We start from the raw sequence: 16,029 nt of genomic DNA on the forward strand, positions 1-16,029 counted from the left end.
GGGTTGTCCACCCCACACTGTGGAGAGTGTGTGTGCACATACCCCCCTCCCAGCCACAAGATGGATATATATACACAGTTAGGCATCTAAGTCCTTTCATTGATTTTTAAAATCTCTGGATATTAGGTATAAGACTCTCCGCAGTATGGGGTGGACCCAGTGGTGCAGTGGTTAGCACTGCGGCCTCACACCTGCAGGACCAAGGTTCAAGCCCCCCCCCCCCCCCAGGGAAACACTTAATACGAAGCACCTTTAACATCCTTTGCTTTAATCAAACCTTTTACTAGCACATTCTGGATAGACTTCAGGTCAAACATGCCACAGGGGAGCTGCAGGAACACTGGGGCCGTAACAGGACAGACAAGCCCCGCCCTCCGCAGGAATTACTACTGCTGTGGCTACAGCTGCAGGTCAGACCGGCGCCTCGCCGTATCGAGAGGGCTTACAGGACATCAGCAGCTGGAGTAGAGGACGTTACAGTGGGTCTGAAGAGGGGGGGGCAACCCAACGGAGCTCCTGAAATTCCCTGTACTTAGACCGCAGTTTGCAGGGAAGGGGATTCAGGGGACAATGCAGGGACACGGAAACAGACACACAGTCAGCTGTCACCTTCAGCAGCGTGGGAGCCTGGTCATTCTGGGCCGAATCAGCCCTTTTCCTGACAGCGCACGCACACGCACACACACACACACACACACACACACACACACACACACACACACACACACACACACACACACAGCATCACGGGCGTGACAGTGCAGTCATGCTACCTGCAGACACACACCAATCTCACACACATCACAAGGCAGAGTTCGTCTCCATGGTGACATTGCTCCCGGCTGAGCTCCTTCCAGGAAACGTGCCGGGTCCCCCTGCACGAGCACCCCCGCGAGGCTCAGAAGATGTGCTTGAGGTGCTTGATGCCATAGGTCTTGAAGAAGATGAGGATGATGAGGGTCCACAGGCCGAGGATGAAGCCGTCGGGGGGGTGCCAGTCCCTCTGCTTGGGTTTCTGCAGGAAAATGGAAGTAGGGGGGTGAGGAACCGGGGCCTGGTGCTGCTTCAGAGCCCCACCTCCCTCATGCCTCATTAGTGCCCCCCAGCCTGTCGGCCGGGCTGGAGTCCGCGATCGAAGGTGAGGGCCAGTGAGCACACAGCCAGAGTAGAATCCCTGAATCAGGCCGAGAGGGAAAATCACCAATAGGTCAGTTATTAGACAGCGTTTGTATTATAAATATATTATAAGGCACGAATCTATCAAACCAAGTCAACACCGCCCCTGGGGAAGGGATCTTTATTTGATGGGAGGATCTCCCTGTGGTACACAGATCTCAGAGAGGGATCTCACACAAACATCACGGTGATCCGCAGCAGGTGAAGCCAACCTCCAGTTAAGCATCCAACAGTGTAGGAAGGAAGGAGCCTGTGAGGAAGGTCACACAGGAGCGGGGGCACACTTTGGTGGGGGGGGGGGGGTTATCGGCAGGGAGGTGGCCCCATTAATGACTGGGGGGGGAGGAACCTCATTTGCATGTTTGGGGGGGGGGCAGATTGACGTGTGGAAAACAAGCTCCCTTTAAGCCGGCAGTTAAGCCCTCCACCTACCCCCCCCCACCCCCAATCCGCCATTCCCAGACAGCCGCCATCGGACACGCCTCACCCTGCATGGTTACTGCGCTTGCCTTTCAGCTCACGAGAGATTGAGCTGTGCATGTCCCGGGCCTTCAGATCACTTATCATTCAGGGCATGTCTGACATGCTATCGATCAAAATGTCGTGGCTGATGAAGCCGTGTTTGCGTCTAAATAAAGAGTGTCGAAGAAACCCAACGGTACCTTTGACGGCAACCTTGAGCTTAGGTTACGGGCCTCGCGACGTCTTCCTGTAAGGTCTCAGACGCCGACCGCAGGGTCGCGAAACTCCACACCGACTCTCAGATGAAGCGGTTTAAATTTCAGAGGATTTCCGAGACAGCAAGTGCGAAAGCAAACTCACACACAGTCAGAGATGACTGATCACCCATGAGAAGCTCTTCATCAAGTCACCAATATGAAAATATACCCGGAAGGAGGGAGATGGTTCAGGTCCAATCCGACAGGCACCTAGAATTCAACTGACAATTTTAAAAGAATGAAACGTCACGGACAGCTGAGCTAATCGAGTTTCGCGCTCGGCACAGACCTACGGCTCCATTCAGGCTGCTGCTCAGGACCCAGCAGGTTTTCGCTGAATGGGCTGAAAGCCCCGGTCTCAGGCCCGCTTTACAAACTGAGCCGGGCCCAGACTGCTCCATTTAATCTCACATCTTCCCTGAAGCTCCGTTTCAGGCTGATCGGTCAATAACGCCCCCCCACCCACCTCAAAATGGGGCCTGGCGGAAGCACAACTTCTTTGAGAAAGGGAAAAAGGATGAGAAGTATTTACAAGGTAAACCCCCCCCCCCCCCCAAAAAAAGGCCAACAATAATTAATATTCTGTGATTAGTAAAAGCACCAACCAGTCATTCTTTATGAACATACCAGGGCAGAAATTAAGAGCATATTTCCCAAGTCATGTTAACAAATCCGAATGTGGCCTCCCCCTTTTTACTGGGAGCTGCAGCAAGGAAGGAGCTGTGTGAGACACCGCAATGCCCCCCATGGCCTCGGGACGCCCCAGCCGCGCCGCCCCCCCCCCCCCATGGCCTCGGGACGCCCCAGCTCACAAAGCTCGCCTCTCACGCAGACAGGCCAGGAGGACCAAGTCCAACTCCACAGAAGCTCCCGGAGACACCACTGCCCGGCACTGACCCAGACCACTGGCATGGACGCCAGTGTTCGCACTAAACTGAGAAATACCAACGACACTGTCACTGTCCCGTCATGCACCATGATGGCTGAACGGCAGCAAACTGCACCTGGCTCACTGGATTAGGTGTTAAAAGCTTCATTTCCATTTCCAGACCGAAGCGGCCGCAGACAAACCTGGTGGATGATCTCGGCGACGGGAAGCTGGTCAACGTGGAGCTGGGGCTCCGACAGCAGCTCAGGCGGCAGCGGTCTGGAAGGACAGAGAGTCACAGCTTGTTAACGGGGCGATTAATCACAGGGAAGCAGCGAAGTGAGCACAGGGGGCAGCGGGGAGAAGGCAGCAAGCGGACTAAAAGGCTAAAAATAAGGGAAGGACAAAGCGGGACAGAAGGAAGGAGACAGTGACCTCGGGACTGACAGGGAGTCAGAGCAGGGCGACGGACCTGCGTGAAGCCTGGGGGCACAGCACCGGCAGGAAGCAGCCCGAGTGGGGGGCACAGCACCGGCAGGAAGCAGCCCGAGTGGGGGGCACAGCACCGGCAGGAAGCAGCCCGAGTGGGGGGCACAGCACCGGCAGGAAGCAGCCCGAGTGGGGGGCACAGCACCGGCAGGAAGCAGCCCGAGTGGGGGCACAGCACCGGCAGGAAGCAGCCCGAGTGGGGGCACAGCACCGGCAGGAAGCAGCCCGAGTGGGGGCACAGCACCGGCAGGAAGCAGCCCGAGTGGGGGCACAGCACCGGCAGGAAGCAGCCCGAGTGGGGGCACAGCACCGGCAGGAAGCAGCCCGAGTGGGGGCACAGCACCGGCAGGAAGCAGCCCGAGTCGGGTCAGAGCCGAGTTCAATGATCACCGACCTCCAGATTGAACAGCATGAAGAATCTGACCCCCCCCAGGTGGCTGCGGCATGTAATCACACAGCAAACAGAGGCATGATGAACCCACCCCGCATGGCCACAAGGGCTGCAAAAGCCACATCGTACCCGATTAAAACAAAGGCACCAGGGGACCTGAAAGAGCAGCCCCCCCCCCACAAACCATCTGCAGGTACGAGCAGATGTGGCCGGATTCAGGCTGAAGACCCCATAAGATTTCAGATTAATCCCAGGAGAGAAGACACCCTGAAAACACGACGACGCAGCAGGGTGACTGAACACATCCATGCAAGTGTTCAGGCAGGCAGACCGAGACACACTGGGAATGGAGGGATACAGACACAGGGCGGGGGGGCCAAGAACACAAGAGCGGTGATCACAAGGAAGTCGAAGACAGTGAAGCAGTGGCCCAGGACCACGGAGAGTCGCTGAGAGTCACAGAGTCACACAGCAGCTCATACAGCCAATAATCCTACAGGTAATTCCAGCAAAGTCCAACAAAAGCACTTTAATGCAGAGATGTGAAGCTGAAGATGTTTAATGCAGCTCGGCGTGCCGTAAATCTTGGGGGGGGGGGGGGGTTATCGACAGGCTGTTTCAAGCTTCCATCGAGCTGCGTTTCAGTCCAGGTGTTTAACAGCCACACAAATTAAATTATAGGATGGGGGGTGTGGGGGTTATCCTGCCGTCAGCAGGGGGCGGGGGGCACAGGAGGCCTCAGCACACACTCCGGACGGCAGCGGATGCAGCAAGACCGAGCCAGTGTAACACGAGTAAATCAGCCAGCTGGACCCCCCCGGAGGACACAGCCACATTTCAGGCCTGATTAAACCCACCTGTACCGCTAGAGAAAAAAACACACTACACCCCCACAACAACCAGAATGAAATAAAGGAAAACAAATCAAACTGTTGTGCTTTGAATGACTGACTGCAAACCAAACCCAAAAACCCCACTGAGGTCACAGAGCCCCCATCTGATCAACTAGACCCTCAACCATGACCTCCCCCTTTTTCATTATGCAGGGGGGGGGGGGGGGTCACAGTGCGCTGTCCAAAAGCATTCAAATCCTGCTGATTTCCAGGACAGGGAGCAGAGCTCACAGCAAACCAACTCGCGATGTGTGGGGTCCCCCTGCCCCACAATGCAATGCAAATCCCCCAGCTGCCCGCCATAACATTCAGCCACTTACTAGGCGAAAGCCAGAGGGCACCCTGTTACCAGGAGAAGCTTGTTAGGGGTTACGCTTGAATCGTCACATTTTGTTTCGATGTTTAAAGTGCACTAAATTTCATCATTACTGGGGGGGGGAAATACGATTTAAGTTATACAAAAAAAAAAAAGTTTTACAAGACACCATAGTGCCATCTAGTGGCCTTATGCTGTAAATGCTTAGAGAGACACAGGACGGATTACAGTAGAGCTAGACGCTGATGGCTGGGATGAAGGTGGACATTGGACATTGTAATCCAAATGTTCAGGACTCAAGCGGTGGCCCTAAATACTACAATGCGGTTACATATGCAGACTGCTTTTATAAAGCTGTAAGCCGTTAGTAATAAGGGTACTGCTCACTGGGCACCGGGCACGCTCACCGGGCACCCTCACCGGGCACGCTCACCGGGCACGCTCACCGGGCACGCTCACCGGGCACGCCACAGCTAACAGGGGGCCCACCGTAATATACTCCGCACAGCCATCCACAGCGTTTGTAGTTGGCAATAATATCATACATAGACTTTGCTGCTTATTGTAGCGTTACAGTTGCGGTATGGCAGCGTTTAGAATCATACCGGACTAGAACTTAAAATCGGTATCTACCGGATGAAGCGGTATACCAGCCAGCGCTGACGGAGAGGCTTCATTTCAGCCAAAGGTCCTGAGGATTACGACCCAAAATGGATTTCGCTTCTGTCACGAGTCTCCATGACCATTATATTATATATATTATATTATATATAAATTGTCACTCAAACTAATTCCAAACTAACATCAAACATTCCAAACGCGGACAGAGACCGCAGCGCGTCCCAAACGCGGATAGAGACCGCAGCACATTCCAAACGCGGACAGAGACCGCAGGACACTGGATTCTACGGCAACTGGGAGACTCACTCAGGCTCCTCTGGGACAATGGGAGAGGTGAGGTTGATCGATTCCATGGTGATCTCCACCTTACGGACGCTCCCGAAGAAGTCTGTGATGAGCACGCTGCCGGGGTCTCTCTGGAAGAGGTCTGTGCGGTGGCCGGGCGTGGATACGCACTGGCTCTTGGGACACACCTTGAACTGAGGGTGACAGGGGGGACAGCGTTCAGCCAGCAGTGAAGGACTCTGACAGGGGTCCACGTTACGGAAATACAGTCACTGTACTGTAGGAGAAACATCAAGGAATACAAGCGTTGGCGGGGGGGGGGCACTACTGTATCCAAAGGTCGGTCCAGCCCGAGCCACTACCGCGTGTCTATCACCCCCCAGTCACATTTTCAACCTTCCCAAGTTCTCCCACACCACTCCTTTGCTGCGCTCCCTCCACTGGCTTCCTGTAGCTGCACGCATCAGATTCAAAACACTGATGCTCGCATACAAAGCCAAAAATTCTCTGGCACCATCCTACCTAAAGGACCTCATCACACCCCGCTCTGCACCACGATCTCTCCGATCCTCCAGCACTGCTCGACTGGTCCCTCCTCCCCTCAAGGCACAAGGAAGACACGCATCTCGGCTCTTCTCTGTCCTGGCACCTAATTGGTGGAATGAACTCCCCCTAGATGTCCGAACAGCTGAATCCTTGACTGTCTTCAAGCGACGACTCAAAACTTTTCTTTTTCAGAAATACCTGACGTAGAACTTCTATATTCTTTCTCGACTCTTATTCTGGTGTGTGTTTAAAAAAAAAAAAAAAAAAAAATTCTGCACTACTCAATGGAGTTCTCAGAGATAGTATTCATAGCTTGGGTCCTTATTGAGCTAGCATTGGAAATTCATTGCAGAGTCTCAAAGCACTTATGTAAGTCGCTCTGGCTAAGGGCGTCTGCCAAATCCTGTAAATGTAAATGTAAATGACCCGAGCCACTACCGCGTGTCTATCACCCCCCAGTCACATGACCCGAGCCACTACCGCGTGTCTATCACCCCCCAGTCACATGACCCGAGCCACTACCGCGTGTCTATCACCCCCCAGTCACATGACCCGAGCCACTACCGCGTGTCTATCACCCCCCAGTCACATGACCCTTGCCAATTAGTCCTTTAATTAGTCAACTATTTAGGGAGCAGCAGTACAAAACCCACATACACAGCGGCCCTATCTGGATCAACAGAGACCCCGCCCCCGTCGGCCCCCCCAACTCACAAGGTCGTTCATGTTGGCCTGGCTGGCAGGGTGGATGTCCTCCAGGAACTCCAGCAGGTAGAAGGTGTACCGGTCCATGAGGTGCACGCCGATGGCCAGATCCGGCTGGTGCTGGGACCAGAGCGGAGGCACGTTAGGTCACACGCATGACCCCACTCCACACAGACACATGCACAGACAGACAGGCAGGCAGATATGCAGACAGACCTGCATGCAGCTAGAGAGACAGACACAGGCGTGACACTCACAGACAGGCAGAGACAGACACAGGCGTGACACCCACAGACAGGCAGAGACAGACAGGCGTGACACTCACAGACAGGCAGAGACAGACAGGCGTGACTCTCACAGACAGGCAGAGACAGACAGGCGTGACACTCACAGACAGGGAGTCCTCGCCCACTTGGCTGCTGGCCAGAGCCAGGAGGTTGGGTGAGTAGAACCTCTCGTACATGGAGGCTCCCTGGCACGTGTCGATGATGAAGAGAACCTCGTTGTACCTGCAAAGAGACGGGCAGCCCTGTTACAGACCTGCCATATGCACCCTCCCCCCCAGCCATAGTTTCAGGAATTTGTCAGGGTGTTTCTGTGCAGGGGAAAGGAGCCCAACTAAAGATGGCAGCCCCCCCCATCTCCACCGCTCACCTTCTCTTCTGCCACATCTGCTCGAAGGCATCCGCCAGCTCCACGTTGCTGATCTCCTCCGAGTCCTGGAACTTCAGGAAGCCATTTCCCCCGTGACCTGAGAGACAGCAAGACGCAGAGAACAAGGGCAACACTGAGTGGAAGCCGCGAGGGGGAGGGCAGTAATGAGAGGCACCCATTGGCTGAAAGCGTACCCGTCAGGTAAATGAGGACATTACTGCGGTCATCGGACAACAAGCGTTTGGACCGCGGGGTGCTGGGCGGTAGCCGGCCTGTCAGAACACGGAGAAAATTCTCCACTGTCACCTGTGAAATGAAGAGAGGGCGCAGTGTCACACAAAATAACACCACAGGTGTGCTCAGGAGGACATGCAGAAACGCACACTGGCACACAGTCAGAGACAGAGACAGAGAGAGAATGTGACAGACACACAGAGCCACACAATCACAGAGACCGAAGGGACAGACAGAAATAGTCAGACACAGGTAGAGAGGAACCCTGCATCTCACACCAAAGCCCTTTTTAAGGGGGGGTTGAGCATCCACCGTGCCCATCTCACCTCGTAGCCACGGTAATCCACCTCCACGTCATCCCCGTACACATTCAGCTCCATGTTCTTGTGGCTGAAGACGGTGGCTGGCTTGGGGTTTCTATGGTTACAGGCCATGTCGTCAGCCAGCATGAGCACTATGTGGCTGTAAGGGGAAATGGCAGCAGGCTGGAGAGCTGGGCAACCAATTCAGGCCACCAACACTTCGTAGACAGATAGTGATATACTGAAGTGGAGGGGTTTTAATCACAAGAACTTATTAAAGAGCATAAAAGCCAGAGCACCATGACAGCATGTGAGAGCAGGAGGGTAAAGGAGTTTTTTGTGACACAGATACCACACAGTTCTTAGATGCAATCCAGCCCAGACTGAACTCCAGCAAAAGTACATTCAGATTGTTTCAGAAATTCAGAATCAACGGAATCCATTAATCAGCAATAACATTTCACACTGAGCAGTAATATGAAGAGAGGATAAGCTGACATGACGCATCTACAAACACCCAGGCCTGTCACATCCACACCAGATTAACAAACAATCATTCATCCAGGAATCGCAGATTTTCTGACTGCAGATTTCACCACCGGGCACCAGGCACCGGGCACCGAGCACCAGGCACCGAGCACCAGGCACCGAGCACCAGGCACCAAGCACCAGGCACCGAGCACCAGGCACCGAGCACCAGGCACCGAGCACCAGGCACCGAGCACCAGGCACCGAGCACCAGGCACCGAGCACAAACAAGCCATTTGCGGGAGTGACTGACGATGCGAGCCGGGGGAACGAGCAGCTCACTCTGCTTTTGTGTTAACATGATTAAGGCCTGTGATGTTCACCAGCAACATCAAGAGGTCCACCCACGCCACAGCAAGTCAAAGGGAATCATGAGCCGTTCCTGTTAGCACAAGGCTAGGCGCTGGGTTTTACAAGAACATTCTGGCACAATGCAAAATACAAAAATGCACCTTGCATGGCAGCCTCCGCCACCGGTGTGTGAATGAGTGTGTGGATGGGTGAATGTGAGGCATGAAATGTAAAGCGCTTTGAGTGCTCGTAGGAGTAGAAAAGCACTATATAAATGCAGTCCATTTACCAAAAGACAGCAGACAATTCAAAGCAAGTGTTCATTTCCTGCCATAACGGGTGGCCGCTCCGGCAGCCAGACGGACTCAGTTACCTGCTTCCCCTACCATTATATTAGGGGGGGCACCCCGCCCCCCCCAACGGCACCTCCTGCCCCCCCTTGAAGGTCAAGTTAAGTTTATTTAATTTTATTTTCTATATAGCGCCAGATCACAACAGGAGTCATTTAAGGTTACCTTTCTATACATTCTATAGTCTATACATTCTATAGTCTATACATTCTATAGTCTATACATTCTATAGATCTATACATTCTCCTTTTATCAAACAAACTAAATAGCCTCATGTCATTTATCTTATTTACACAACAGCTCATCATTTTTCTGTCTACACGGTCGGTTGCGCCTTTACAATTCTCCTCTGCTCTTTGTATCGCACGTGGCGGAGCTCCGCTCCAATGCGCGCACACACACACACACACACACGTACGTACACACACACACACACACACGTACACACACACACACACACACGTACACACACACACACGTACACACACACACACACAGGTGAGCACACTCCCCCCAGCACATCGGAAAATATGTCGCATTGAAAAATATTTATATTATATATTATTTATATAATATAATAAAAAAGATGTTATGATGTTTGGTTTAGTTGTTATATTGACTGCTGTCATTAAAAGAAACATGAACACAATGAATCCTGTTGGTGACCCCTGACCCCAACGCTGTAAACCTAGAGCAAACACTAGACTCTGGCAAATAAGTTAGTGGCATTTCCGTTAGTTATACCAAGACACAAAGCAGTGCTGACAAATCACTTGCTTTTGCTTAATATTGTCTCTGTTTAATCTCAGATATTTCTGTACAGTGGAACTGTCTTTCGGTGACCAGTTCTTATGATCACAATAAATTTGGCCAAGAGAGGGAGAAGGTCTCACACGACGAATTTTTGCAGAACGGGACGAGGGTCTCCCTCAAAAAAATGTGCCATCTCACAAACTCATCAGTCCGTCAGGAAAAAGCTTGGAATGCCAGATGGCCAGTCCAGGCCTGCTTACACACTATCACTGCCCATTGGTAAAGGGGGCAAATGCTAAAACTTACCTGTCTGGAATGCCCAGTCTCTTAACGCTTCTGTACACTGAGAGGGTGTTGGCCACATGCCTGTAGTTAAACCAGAATCGGGAGGTGCACACCTGGAGGAAGAAGGGGTGGCGACGCTGAGCAACGGGCCTTTGGATGGGAGGGTACATACACACAGGTACATAGACACTCATACTGCACACATGTGTCTGTGTGCGAGTGCAGAATCTGGGGAGTTCCAGTACTTGTTTCCTCTTCTGTTAGTTATTTAAGATAATAAGCGTTAAACTGCACACTTTTTTACAGCTTACACACTAAGAACCCGGTGGCACATTCGCCAAGGTTTTCCAGTTAACACTTCAGGCTGCCATGTGCCGCCATTAAAGCCTCCGTACGTCTTGCTCTCCTGGCCACTGAGCTCTGGCATTTTGATTGACGCCATTGACGCTGCTATCTGTAGGCGTTCGCCTTCATCGTTACACTAATTCAGATCGATTAATTTCCCCTTCATTAACACATACATGCAGACAAACCAACTTACCAGAACAGCCCAGTTGTTCGTGTGGCCGCTGCTGAAGAACTGACCTGCTTTTCCCTAATGGAAAAAACAGCGGAGACGCCTAAAGGGGGTGCCGTATTACATGAATAAAATATAAAGCCTCACCGTTTAGGCGACTGCGGAGTGGAAATTAACACAATGTGATGGAATCCAGGACATTTCAAAAATAAAATCCCACGCGTGTAAATTACAAAAGAGTGAATTAAATGATCTGCAGAATTCACATAATTGATAGGTGTGTATGTACAGCAAAACAGCAAAGGTTAACCAGACTATCAGCAGACGAACAAGATTAACTAAAACCTTTAAAGATACATATTTACCTCTATGTCGTTACTACAGGCGGGTTGAAGGTACAAAAGTAAACCATTTAACACTACAATGAGACAGAAGAACAGATACTGACTGGCCGCCATCTTTACGACACCGCGGAAGTGACCTCAGTTCCGGTGTCATACCGATTACGGTCCGGGCTGCACCGCCTACGTCTGCATATCTATCCGGGCCGCTGCAGCATTACTGCTTGTCATGTGTAATTGACAAAATGGTAAATTGTGATGTTTTGTTTAAATATTCTTAATTACTTAATTGCGCTTAATTAAATAAAATACATTATATTATGCAATATTATGTTTGCATTTCTACAGGCGTTGATCATAAATGTAAAAGTCCTTACAATAATTTCCTCTCCTTCATGTTTTGTTCAGCATTTACCAGCAGGGGGTAGTAGAGAGTGTAAAATGTCAGAATTACTGTTTGAAAAGACCATCTAAATGTTATTATTCATTACTTGGATACGCCCTAAGGAGTGGCTGTCTTTGACGATAAAATAAACAAGGTCATAGAAAATAAGCGTTTATGCATCCCCGATATGTAGTACAATGTCGTTTAAAACTTTGGAAAAAAAGTGCGACTGTCACATTAAATTGTTATTATGAAGATTTGTTTGGGTATTGCGCGTCGCTCATTTCAAAGTATAGTATGTGCTGAATGATAATGATCGAAATTCGGGTGGTGTATATGATATTTGCATCACTGATGTCTATGATCACCGGAGATCTGTAATCTCCTTTACATTTGTGGGAAAATTGCTACACATTAATTCATGTGCAAGTTTAGCAAGGGGTAAAATTCATGTCATTTAGTTCGGTGTCTGTTATGGCGTGCAACTGAAGCCTTTTTGACGACGATCGCACGGTGCCTCCATCCAGCCCGCCGGACTGAGGCGGAGGGCGCTTCGGATCTTTAAATAGCAGCCGCATGAATATGAATGGAGGGGCTGTCTGACGAGCGGCATGTCAGCAGGAAATCAATAGGCTGCCGGGCGCTGAGGAGGGCACGTTTGCTCCGGGACTCGCAGACAGTCCACCCACCAGAAAAATGCTGTGAGCTTCGGAGCGGCGGTCAGTCCGTGAAACCGCATCAGCAGGAGCCACAGGCAAGAGGGGAGCTACTTCACCACCGGGATCTGAAGCCATGAATACCGGCGATGCGAAGGAGTATCTGGCCAGGAGAGAGATCCCTCAGCTGTTTGAGGTGGGATGCATGCACCTGTCTACGATGGGCACCACTTTCACTCCTGTGGACGCGGGTGGTCCTAAGCTGCTCCTCACTGATGTGACATGAAGGGAAACATTATGCATCTGTCACATATATATTATATTCTATTCAGTAGTGCTGCATTACTTGTAAACAGGCTATCTTTTCCGAGATTATACATCAACGTGGCACAAGGAACCAAAATTAAATATATGTGCATGCGAAGGTAAACAGTTGCTTTATTTTGTGTGATTCATAATATTTATTTCCCTAATTAATTTCATTTTAGGGGTTCATTTTAACGAACCAACTGGCACGTTAACTAATTAATTGGAATTACTATAGGTATTCTTGTTTACTATATGGTTATGATAGAGTAATCTGTCATTACTGGTCCTTTCGTGTCAATAAATATGAAATGATTTCTATGAAGTGAAGTTGATGATTGTGAAGCCATTTCCGTCAATTGACCTACTTACACCTACATTTTGATATGACGTTTAATAGATGACTGTAGCCTAACGTATTATAGAAAAGCGTGTCAAACACACTCAGGCGTATCTAAGGATTCTGAAGACAAAAGAGCATTTACACCTTCATTATGTCAGTGTTCATTATCTTTCACGTGAATTGATTTCATAAAAGCCAATGAATTATTAACGTATCTCGGCTTGAAAAGATAAATGATACAAAGCGTTTGAGATGTTAAAGAACACAGCCGGCAGATGGACAGTGACCCGGCCCCATGTCCGCCTGAGGGTGGTCGGTCATCGCGTGCCCTCTATCTTATGCAAATAGAAATAATGAATCTCGATAACAAGGGGCAGCTCACCTTCCGACGAAGTGGCAGAAACTAAGTTGTGTGTGAATGAAAAACACCGAAAATGTTGCAGTATGACCGCACATTTCTGTATGGCGAGCATATCCCGGGAACGAAAAGGAACATTTTACATTGAGTTATCCTTTGAAATGTATATTATGAACTATGTTTTTGGAAAAGACCAATCGTGATTTTTAAAGGAAAAGTCCTTTACGTGATTTTATATGGTGGTGTTGTGTAGCATTTTTGACACCCCCAGCCCTGCTATCTCTGAATTCAACAGGTGCAGCACAGGGCTATCACGCAAAGAATTAACCCCCCCAACTAAAATTTATAATGTCATTGCTAATCCAAAAAATACTGCCTTTGGTTTTGTTACAAAGGCCAGTTCATTGTTATCATTTCCTTGTCTAAACAGATTAATAAATACGGACGCATAGTTCATCATCAGGAATTTGGCTGCCATTTTCCACACATTGTGCTTTTGGGCTCAGCGAGTTTTCTCTGGAAGGGTGGGTACAGGAAATCTTTGTCTTCTGGGAGCACATTGCCGGGAGACTCCTGAGCAAACACAATGTGTACTGTACCCACACCTGCGTGTGAAGTTTCACAGTGTAGAGGAAGTCTCGAGATAGATGCCTTTGGGGGAAATAAACAATCGAAGCTTAAGACAGGCAAAGCAAGACAAAGACAGAGCGAGACAGAGACAGAGCGAGACAGGCAGTGCGAAACAGGCAGTGCGAAACAGGCAGTGTGAAACAGGCAGAGTGAGATGGAGGCAGTGTGAGACAGAGCAAGACAAAGACAGAGCGAGACAAAGACAGAGCGAGACAGGCAGTGCGAAACAGGCAGAGTGAGATGGAGGCGGTGTGAGACAGAGCAAGACAAAGACAGAGCGAGACAGGCAGTGCGAAACAGGCAGAGTGAGATGGAGGCAGAGTGAGACAGAGCAAGACAAAGACAGTGAGACAGGCAGTGCGAAACAGGCAGAGTGAGATGGAGGCAGAGTGAGACAGAGACAGAGCAAGACGAAGACAGTGAGACAGGCAGTGCAAAACAAGCAGAGTGAGATGGAGGCAGAGTGAGACAGAGACAGAGCAAGACGAAGACAGTGAGACAGGCAGTGCAAAACAAGCAGCGTGAGACGGAGGCAGTGTGAGACAGAGCAAGACAAAGACAGTGAGACAGGCAGTGCAAAACAGGCAGAGTGAGATGGAGGCGGAGTGAGACAGAGACAGAGCAAGACGAAGACAGTGAGACAGGCAGTGCAAAACAAGCAGAGTGAGATGGAGGCAGAGTGAGACAGAGCAAGACAAAGACAGTGAGACAGGCAGTGCGAAACAGGCAGAGTGAGATGGAGGCAGAGTGAGACAGAGACAGAACGAGACAGAGACAGAGCGAGACAGAGCGAGACAGGCAGTGCGAAACAGGCAGAGCGAGACAGAGGCAGAGCGAGACCGAGATAGAGCGAGACAGGCAGAGCGAGACCGAGATAGAGCGAGACAGGCAGAGCGAGACCGAGATAGAGTGAGACAAGCAGAGCGAGACCGAGATAGAGCGAGACAGGCAGAGCGAGACCGAGATAGAGCGAGACAGGCAGAGCGAGACCGAGATAGAGCGAGACAGGCAGAGCGAGACCGAGATAGAGCAAGCCAGCTCCATGTTTGTCATAGTTATAAACAACCATTAAGTAAAGGGCAAACAATGGTAAGCTTCAATAGACTGGAGTAAATACTTCACACACAGAAATACAGGCGTTTTTGTGGTTCTGGGCACTGACTTTTTTCATTTTAAATCTAAGGTGTACTTGAATTAAATTTCCGTTGAGATGTGGTTATTATTTAATTAGCTTTCTTCTTTTAGTGACTGATATATGCGCAAGAATCCTGTAATATTAACCGCTTTCTGTATTTTCATTTCCTGGAGCGTTAATCCGATCAAACAAACGTGCTGTATTCCAGAGCCTGCTTACTGGCCTGATGTACTACCGGCCTGATGACCCAGTTGAGTATCTGGAGAACTGTCTGAAGAAGGTCAGGGAGCTGGGAGGGACAGAGAAGGTCCGGTGGGATACATTTGTGGGCCAAGAGAAGAAGTCTCTCCCTCCACTAAATGGAGGCCAGTCCAGGAGGTCCTTCTTCAGGAATGGTACGAAGACTGAACCTTGCAGACGATACTGGAAAGTGCATTTTGCTTTTGCTTTTGTTTGTCATCTGCTGAAGCATCTCCTGCTCATTTAGTCAAAATTCAGAATTTTATTCGAAAATAGCCACATATTACAGAAATGATCAGAATTTGTTCATCATAATTGCTGGTTATGAGGACAGATGAGGCTGCGCTTCGGGAATTAGTGTCCAGAGGGGAACTTGCACTACATAACCTCCCAGCCAAGGCTGCGACTTTGAACACCAGACTTCACCAGACCTAGACAATCGTGGTGAATTTATGCTTCACTCAAAACCTTCTGATATTTTATGATAATTTTGGAAACGAGGAAATAATTTCTGATATTGAAAATATCAATGATACCGAAAACAAGTGTAGAGGGTTCGCACGCATCCAGGCACCAACAAACAATGACACTGTGCTTCTGTAATCAAAGGTGGATGCAAAATGGCTGGGATATCTCAGCCATCTTCAGTGAAGTGAGGATTTATGGAAACATTATGCAAAGCAGCTGAGATGTTACCCTGCCAATTTTCACT

General features: G+C 49.9%; 2 protein-coding genes across 2 annotated transcripts in view; one reads left to right on the top strand and one right to left on the bottom strand.

Moving 5' to 3' along the window:
- Positions 1-247: 247 nt before the first annotated feature.
- Positions 248-11,425, bottom strand: pigk (phosphatidylinositol glycan anchor biosynthesis, class K). Its single transcript, XM_048989432.1, has 11 exons — positions 11,289-11,425; positions 10,948-11,001; positions 10,428-10,519; positions 8,224-8,359; positions 7,858-7,969; positions 7,664-7,760; positions 7,401-7,518; positions 7,019-7,129; positions 5,780-5,952; positions 2,967-3,042; positions 248-1,015 (listed from the first exon to the last, which is right to left on the bottom strand). Exons 1-11 carry the CDS (start codon positions 11,379-11,381, stop codon positions 899-901), a joined length of 1,179 nt encoding a protein of 392 aa, XP_048845389.1. The 5' UTR covers positions 11,382-11,425; the 3' UTR covers positions 248-898.
- A 354-nt stretch (positions 11,426-11,779) lies between these two features.
- ak5 (adenylate kinase 5) overlaps positions 11,780-16,029 on the top strand; it is a 28,497-nt gene continuing 24,247 nt past the window's right edge. The window contains exons 1-2 of the mRNA XM_048988658.1: positions 11,780-12,501; positions 15,286-15,472. Of these exons, the coding sequence (XP_048844615.1) occupies positions 12,442-12,501; positions 15,286-15,472 (247 nt within the window). The 5' untranslated portion in view covers positions 11,780-12,441. The remainder of the gene's footprint in view (positions 12,502-15,285; positions 15,473-16,029) is intronic.

This window comes from Brienomyrus brachyistius, chromosome 21, assembly GCF_023856365.1.
Source record: "Brienomyrus brachyistius isolate T26 chromosome 21, BBRACH_0.4, whole genome shotgun sequence".
NCBI classification, from domain to species: domain Eukaryota; kingdom Metazoa; phylum Chordata; class Actinopteri; order Osteoglossiformes; family Mormyridae; genus Brienomyrus; species Brienomyrus brachyistius.